The sequence below is a fragment of the Harmonia axyridis genome, chromosome 1, assembly GCF_914767665.1.
Source record: "Harmonia axyridis chromosome 1, icHarAxyr1.1, whole genome shotgun sequence".
Lineage (NCBI taxonomy): Eukaryota > Metazoa > Arthropoda > Insecta > Coleoptera > Coccinellidae > Harmonia > Harmonia axyridis.
In genome coordinates this window covers 70,836,852-70,846,007 of record NC_059501.1, presented here as the reverse complement: position 1 = coordinate 70,846,007, position 9,156 = coordinate 70,836,852, and the positions used below count along the sequence as shown (strand labels likewise).

General features: G+C 37.2%; 1 protein-coding gene across 1 annotated transcript; it reads right to left on the bottom strand.

Moving 5' to 3' along the window:
* Positions 1 to 616: 616 nt before the first annotated feature.
* LOC123671139 (vesicular acetylcholine transporter) lies at positions 617 to 8,737 on the bottom strand. Its single transcript, XM_045604834.1, has 2 exons — positions 8,540 to 8,737; positions 617 to 5,098 (listed from the first exon to the last, which is right to left on the bottom strand). The coding sequence occupies exon 2, from the start codon at positions 5,003 to 5,005 to the stop codon at positions 3,293 to 3,295; it is 1,713 nt and encodes a 570-aa protein (XP_045460790.1). The 5' UTR covers positions 5,006 to 5,098; positions 8,540 to 8,737; the 3' UTR covers positions 617 to 3,292.
* Positions 8,738 to 9,156: the final 419 nt, after the last annotated feature.

Below are 9,156 nucleotides of genomic sequence, written 5' to 3'. Positions count from 1 at the left end.
TTTTATATAGCTTTTTGATTTTTGTATTTAAATTCAAGTATCGCAGCTAGAAGGATCAATGGGGTATTGCAACTAATTTTGTTCCGAATTTCTCGCAAATATCTCATATAGTTTCCCAGAAAAGCTCTAAATGGATTTTTTATTCGATTTTAAGATTTTTCACAATCCAAAATGTAAACAATGAAAATTTCATAATGATATAACATTTTATTTGTTTCATCATTGAAAATAATAAAGCAGAAATCGAACCTTTCAAGAAAGCATTCATCGTTTTCAAATATTCTCTAATTTTCTTAAAATCATTAATCCGAAGAATTGATTATTGGCATGATGTTAACAGTATCACGCCATTCTTTTTTCACTTCTTAGAATATTTTGCCTTCGGATTCGTCTTGAAAAACTGAATTAAGTAGGTTTATCAAAGAAAAAGTCTACTACTGAAATTTCTTGAAGGAATTGAATGAACACACATTTGAAAAATCTTGTTATTTCATTTCACCTGTTATATTGCTGTATGAAATATTCGTCTGAAATTTTTAATTAATTTGATATTCCGAAATCAAAATTGAATTGCAAATGTTTGGGGAGTTTCAACTATAGAATAAAAAAAGTAGAATTGATTAACAATCATTTTAATAGACCCATTCATGATTTTTACAACTTCGAGACATAGTGGTATAAGGCGATACCTGATTCATCTAATAACAAATATTGGTTATTTATATACCTATGATTGAAAAAAAAAACAATACTAGTACATCTTATATATTAAAACCAGCACGCATCTGTCACTTCTGATATCCTACACTGATAACATTACTTTATTATTCTATACATACTATAACTTGATTACAACGTAAACCGATAACGAGCTTTCTAACGATTCTGATGATGATTTCAAAAATTTTGTAACAACGACTATAGGGAGATCATTATAGAAGCTGATACATTTATATTTGATATTTGCTGTTAATCGAAGAAGTCATCAACATCAATTCATAATCAACACTGAATAAAGGAAAAATTCTGAAATTTCGCTGATATCATTCTAGTTTCTTGTTTTCGAATATCTATCTATAATTTTAGATAGCATCTGACATGAAAACATCTATATTTTATGCTACTCAAACTATCTATGATCTTTCCCCCCAAGAGCAGCCGTTCTTTCTTGATATGAAATGTCATTCTAAAGTAACAAAAGAGGAATGAAGTTCGAATTGAATTGAAAAATAAGGAAAATTCTTGAATACTCCAACAATAATAGAAACTAGAACAAAACAATATCTTCTCAAAAATACCATCGATGTTAAACTTCGACTGATTATAATAGGTTAGATTCGGACAAAAAGTACAATTCTCAAAGATATCGAATCATTTTTTTGAATACTTTATGAGATATGCATGATTTCAGATGTATACAAATTGTTGAAATAACAATCAATAGTCCTTTCACAATGATTAGATATTACGAGACATATGTCAAAATATCTACGATATGGATTCAACTACATATTCTATCAAGTCAAGATATTTCATCTATAGGCACCACAGCAGAAAATGTACAGATATGTCTATTTTTCGATGCTTTAGTTATACGATATTTTGCAGTTTGGTCTGAGAATTTTTCCATCAAGACAAAAAGAAATATATTATTGCTGAATTTTCAACCGACTAGCACAACACCTAAAAGCTCATTTAAATCACTTGATCGAAAAAAAAAGTTATAAAACAGCTAACATCTCAGCTTATCTCCTATTGGATTTTATTTATTAGTTCTCTTTGTATTTGTGCACCTTCAATTAGCTGTTCATTTTAATACCATAGTAGGAATATTTCAGGATTTTTTTGACATATTCCATTGAATATTATTTAGACTATCTTAAATTGGATAATATCCCAGTTGGTGTATTCTTAATGGAGTAAACAGTTTGAATTAACTAATATCTGCTTTCGTGTCAATGAGAAAGCAAAATATATAAGATAGAGTTCTTTCATCTTGGAATATTTTATTTTCAAAATTGATGAAATTTCTTCACGTAACTGTGTCCGAAACCATATCCAAATCCTTTTTTTTTTTTCATTAGAATGTTCTTTTTCGTCTAAAGTTAAGATATCTCCTTTCTCAATATTAAGGTTACCTACAATATCATATGTTAATCGATTTTTCTCAAATTGTTTATAATATCGGTTAAATTTTTTCCAGGAAAATTTACAGTTATTAGGGGAGCATATGTATATTATTATCTACACATCTGAGCAATTTTTCTGGTCACCAAACGTATTTATATTAATATCAAAATGAGATATTAGATGTGTCTCACACTTATTCGAATTGTATTCACATGGAAATTGACAACTATCAGAGAGCTATTTGAATAAAATCCAACTTGAATATACACGTTTACAAGGAGACGGGGGTGATAGCGGGCTACTATAGTAGTGATATCTCAGGTTCTAGCCTAATCTAGTTAAATCTACAGCATCTACTTGAATAAAAATATTGAATTTTTCTCGAGGATAAAATATATCATTTCACATTCTATGACATTTGAAAATTGTTCTGCTGAATAGAACTCCATATATTTACTGATGTTCTTTTCCATCTCAACAAGTTTTGAACTACTCAACAGCCCAATATAATAACTGTTTCAATATAGCTAAAAACAAAAATTTCATTTTCTTGAATATATTCAATATTTCTACTGCAAATATCCCTCAACTAAGTATATTATAAGGAATTATATACACCTAAATCTAAAGTGACCAAACTATTGGCCTATCACGTCTTAACAAAGCGAATCATTCGATTCTGATATGTATGTGATCTCAGTTGATATCTTTATAAAATGTTTAACGTAATGTAATATAAACATAAGTAAATACTTAATTCAAAATAGACTATACAGTTTTTGAATTCATACTAGTACTTGATAATAACTCTAAGGATCAAAAGTAGAGAAAATTACGATACGAGTATTCAACAAAATATTTTACGAACTGATTTCAAAGTGACCTGAGAAAGCTCCAATCGATATGAGCTTCAGTTCAGTTTCAAACCGGTTTTGAACGATATGGAAGTATTTAAAGAAAACTAGTTACATTGAATATTGATTTTGTCAGAGTATAGAAAGGATCTTGAGATATTATCAAGTACGAAATTTATATAAAATCGATATATCCCTATTCTACAACATTTCAGTTATTTACAAATCAAGAGGAACAATTGTGTGATATGTACATAGACTAGAACAACTCGCTATGTATATAATAACGGATAACATACTGTTTACGTTTACAATCCCTGCCTAAAAGGATTCCTTCCTGTTGAAGATGTATCTTGAGGCCTAAACGGATTCGGCTGGGCAGGTTCCGTTGGTTGAGACCACCCAGCAGACCTCATAGGGGCCTGTGGTGGTTGCTGATAAGTATTTTCACTATACGTCGACTGAGGCCCTTGATACTGCTGATAACTTGTATCGTTAACCTGCTGATAACCACCGTCGAAAGAAGTTTCCTCCTGTTGTTGTTGTCGATACTCCAAATGATTCAGGACCTCTCCACCAACAGGTTTTTGTTCCTGCATGGAGTAAGTTTGATACTCCCGATTGGGAGGATCAGCCATAAGGATGTTGGCCTCGTTCTCGAATGGCTTGAAGTCGTAGATGTCCTTAAGGTACATCAACACAGGAGCGTAAAGAAGATTAGAAAACGCTATTAGTAGATTCAAAGCGGTGAAACCTATAGAATCAACTACACCACCTGCTATAACAGGCCCGACTGCGTAAGCAAGAGAATACGAAATATCTGCTATGGCGTAAATACTTCCGTAGATTGATACATAACGTACGTCCACCAGGTAACCGAGAGTGGGAAGAATGGCTGTGTCTATTAGAGCTACTCCGAAGCATATCCCACAGATGGGGATCATCAGGAGTATGTAGGACGTGGAAAAGGGGATGAATAAGCAACATATGCCTTCCAAGGCCAAACCGCCTGCCGCCATCAGCCACTGGTAAGTGGGGTACTTCTTGGACATGATGACGGTGACGTACACCCCCGCCACGTGAGGGAAGAAGGCCGGCAACCAAATCATGCCGATCTTCCAGTTCTCCGTGGTGAGGTTGTCCTCCATCCACAGCGATATGGTTGGCTCCAGGAAAGCCAAGGCGACGTTGGACATCATCAAAGCGCCGGCGCACACCGCGATGTAGGGGTCCATGAACAGCTTCCAGATGGGGACCGACGGAGCCGCCGTGCACTGGGAGATCTTCCATTGTTCTTTTATGGGTTTCATAACCAAGAGCAGCATGAATCCGTCGATCAGGGACACGCAGGCTAAGATGAGGAACGGGACCTCCTTTCCGGCGAACTGGTACAGAGCGCCTCCGAAAGGTGGAGCCACCAGGCAACCGAAACTGATGAAGGCTAGGGCGATACCCAAGGCTTTGGACCTTTCGTTCTCCTCCGTGAACCTGTCGGCGATCATGGCCATGCCTGATGTGTCCGCGAAGGCCGATCCGACTCCCTGGAGGCTCCGAGCGAAGAACAGGAGGCCGTAGCTTCGGCCACATGCGAATGTGGCCGTCGAGAGGAACATTATGCAGAGACCGATCATCATGGGGATGTCGTAACCTATCCGGTCGATGGCTGCCCCCGAGAAAGGGTTCACCAGGAGCTGGACTATGGCCTTGGATGCGAATAGGATGCCGGTAGCCGAATCCTGGCCGTGGTGGTCGTGTTTGTAGGGAGTACCTGGTGGAAGCGTAACGTTTCCCGGCAATATAGGCTGTGGTTCATCTTTGTACGCGCCGATGTAACGCAAGTAATCCGGTATTATAGGCACTATCACCATGTACAACATATTGTCCAACAACAGCGCTATGCAGACGATGAGCATGATCAGCTTCCTCTGGGACTTCGGCTCTTGGAGCTTCGCCCAGACGACCTCTCTGAGCTCCGTGAACTCCATGTTGACTAGGGGTACGTGGAAGTTGAACGACGCCATCTCAGTTGGTGGTTGGTGTCGCTTCTGGTGATGTCTTGGTGATGGTGATTAAGGCTTGACGGGTGCGGGGTAACGCAGTGCCATCCGGTCAACCTGAACATAGGAAAATATTGTTAATTTTTTTTTCGTTTGGAAACGGGTGGGGAGGCACTGCGTTTAACCCCCCGCGACCCGCTCAGTCTTAGAATAAGGGATGCAATTCATGTTTCTTCATCGCTTTATGTCAATTTTAACTGATAATGATATTATTAATCGTGATTCGCTCATCCTAATTACTTTCAGTTGTGTATTATAAACATGTAAATGGTTGGAGTGATAAAATAAAGCATATATCATGGAATTGGTGGTATTTTACAAACTACTATTATATTGGATTTTCATATTAGTTTCATATATGCATGCTATCACTAATAGAACTCTCCTTATAGATAGTTGCAATTATAGAAGCTCTCTTTCATCGTAATTGAAGTTGTAATCGAAAATGCAAATGTTTTATTTCTGTATTCCATCTCACTTCATTTTTGGATCCAACTTAGATACAATTGATACTTCAATCGATTTATCCAAGATTGATGTCCTTACGTCTCGATTATATGTACGCTATATGTCACTAAGTATATGCTTTTACTATCCGATAATATAATGGCAATCATAATGAGATTGCAAACTTTCATTTCAAAGATTGATATTAGGTTTGAAATTAGTAATATCTTCTGATCCAATGTATGAGTTGTACTTCTTGGCGATACATATTTGAAATTTTTCAGAAAATCTTATGTTTGATGTTTATTAGTCGGATTTTCTACCTCGACGACTCAACGATGAACTTGAAAAGCAAATTTTTAAGAGCAGGTTCACATGACAAGCGCTCATCACGTGTTTACAAGTACATGCATTTTATTCAAAATGTACAAATGCTAACGCGCATTTTTATGAAGCTATGAATAAAATGCAAGTACTTGTAAACGCGCTTTGTAAAAAGGCGCGTTGAACGCTTGTCATGTGAACTTGCCTGCTTTCCCTTCTGGTCAAAGTTATCAATCTCTTGGAAATAATAATGGATATAATTAATGTTTTGTTTCTATTTCGACTGTTTAAAGCTTTGCCTTTTAAGACGAGTCCGCGGCTAACAACTGACAATCTGTTGAGCTCAGCGCAAGTCCGTTCTAATAATCATACACATGAAAAAAGTCGTCAATGGTTTATCAAGTTCTGTTTGACTGAGTGAACACTCACCCGTGTACGTTGACGGTGTCCGTTCAAATCTTTGATTTGGGCAAACACGTTGAACTCAACGAACAGTCCTTAAGATGCAAAGTTTTATATCTCCGTGAGATCTTTCATAGAATTGGAGACATAGGAGTTGGCAGAATTGGTTGTGTTCTGCATTAGCTCAATTATTATGTATCATCTCTGATTAAGCATAACATTGTTTTAGACTCGTGATCTTCAGTTTAACTGGTACTTATCAACTTATCAATCTTATCAACCGACCGTAAAATAGGTGATTTCGCAAATTCTAGCAAAAATATTCTTTTCAGGACAGGTCTGATTTGATCTTGTCTTATTTTCTTATAAAACCTCGATGTTATGTTGATTTTCTCAATTGATAGGGATCATACGAAATTTTCTGTCTTGCGTTGCTTCCTAAGACCTCCCGTCAACAGCTTTCTTAGTTCTCAAAAATTGTCTGTATACGTTAACCAATGTTATAATGACTCATTCATTATGACTTATGGTTGAAGTAACAACATTCTGTTTGAAAGTTTATCAATGTTTAACGCCATTTTATCACTAACTCAGTTAATGATCTCAAATTACATTGATTTTGGAAAGTGTTAAGTACGAAGCAAAATTGAGTTGATTAAAATGGTATTAATTTTTCCTTCAATATAATAGCAACATCGAACGAGGAGGAATTCAAGACCGAAGAAAACATGATTTATCAAAAGTGAGTACCAATAAACCCATTTACAATTAAATCTTGTCAATACCGCATAATTTATCCAATGAGGACAACCAGATGTTACTTGAATCTGGCCTGGCGATTTGATCTGATATTGAAAATCTGAAGTATCATACATACGAAACAATGAAATTAAACGATCGGAAACATGAAGGAAATCATCCGCTACACGTTATGTTCAGGTTATTCATCATGGATCTTCAATCTTTCGGGAGCATTTTTGAAAAATAGAGAACTAGTTCCAATATCAGTACTGTCGATATATTGGCTGATTTTCTCCACTGCCGTGATATAAGAAACGATCGATCCAGAAGGAAAAAATGAACCTTACGAGAATAATGCAGAGAAAACTGACTATCTGCAAAACAATAGTTCTGAAAGACAATTTTCCAGCACGTGAGTAAGCAGCTCAAGTATAACACAGTCGAAGTTCGTTTGAACCATCAGCGCATTCGATCTATGTGTCAATGATAGTGGTTATCAAAAAGGTTAATGAAATATCGATTTAATTTCCAGCAGAAGTACACCTAGTTTCCCCTAGGTCTGTCAAATACTCTTGGCCGTTGAGAGGAGACAACCGAGTCTGGCGATTGGTGCACTAACTGCATACTTGTTTAAAAAAAATTTGAATTGAGTAGGGTTAACTGGATGGTTTTTGTGAGAATAATGCACGGAAGATACAGTGGAGGATGTTATGTTCATAGGTCTTTACCTTATCAAGTTACCTAGGACATAGATAGAACATAGATTATATTTAAGGAGAGAAGTACCCTTCCTATTGGCTCTTGGGCAATCTTGTCGGCGTGTGGCGTATCAATGGACAAAAGGTCAGCCATAATAGACACCGCTGGAGAATACGAAGAAGAACAAAAGTATAAAGAGCAAATGAACATGTATGTAGCAATTAAGACTCAAATGAAGGAAACTAAAGACAATAAACAATATGAGAGAGAACTCTAATAGCCTATTGATCCCTTTAGATTCAACCTTTGGGGAGTATGATCATTGCATCATTGGCCATTGGCCGACCTACTTATGTATATATGCTTCAGAAAGTAAATATGGTACAACAATAATTAATGTTGATGTAAGATGTTCTCCGAGTTTTGCAATGTTCATTTGATAGTTGTGTTTCATAAGGAGCTCATCTAGGATAGTCCTTGAGGTAGAAGATTCCATATTGACGCATGTCAAGAACCACCAAGGATCATCGATTGCCGCCATTTTGGTAATATTGATTCCGCCATCTTGATTTTAGTTATTTTATGCTAAATCGATGATTTCTTTACGCTAAGCTTAAGATCTAAATGACAAATCATACTGTGGAGCAAACAATTGCTTTTTCTTCTACCTATATTCTGGATGAAGAATGTGATGACTCTGTATTGATTTAGTTTCAATGATGCGTATCAAACTAAAGTCGAAGAACATGATATGAATGTCAGAAAGATGAACAGAGAATAATGATTGTTTGGGATATTTCCGTACAACATATAGAATTTCAGGTCAGGAACTTTAAGTCATGCAGTAGGTTCGAAATTTTTTTTTTCTCAATTTTTCCAACTTACCCGTATCCGGAAGCGCGCTTCCGATCCTAGTGGAGAAGAAGACGCGAATGTTGGCGGCTACTCGCGAATCACCGAGGAGGCCAAGCCCGCTCTGGGGGCCTTGCTGCCCGCGACTCTCCACGGTGCCGTCGTCCAGGTGCACCACGACGAACGTTATCACTTAACTTCGAGCTACCGCTCCCGATATACAGCCCCTGGTCTGGCGGCCGTGGCACCAGATCGGGGGCGGCGACCGCACGTGCGCAGGCGCCAGGTCCGGCTTTCCGCCGCCCCCTCATTGGCCCCGTTTTACGTGCGTCACTGCCCCTAGGGGCCAATCCCGTTTTTTGCACGTTCCGGTGTTCCGGAGCTCGTAGGGCCGACTTTAATTTCATTCATATTTTTGTTTCTGGGTATCATTCAATTTGGGGGGAAAGTTGGATTTGTGGGGTTTTCGTATGGTTTGCATTTTTATTGATGGTTTTCTTTTACGGACAGATGAATTTTTTCCGTGTGGTACTGATGAGTTGTTTTTTTGCGAATGAAATCGTTTGTATTTAGGTAGGCGGGATGAGTATTGTAATTTTGACGTTTCGTCTGATTTTGTCAGGTGGTAGACATTCAAGAAGGATTCAGTA

Coding starts and splice junctions, on each gene's coding strand:
- LOC123671139 (XM_045604834.1), bottom strand. CDS start 5,005: ATGGCGTCGTTCAACTTCCACGTACCCCTAGTCAACATGGAGTTCACG.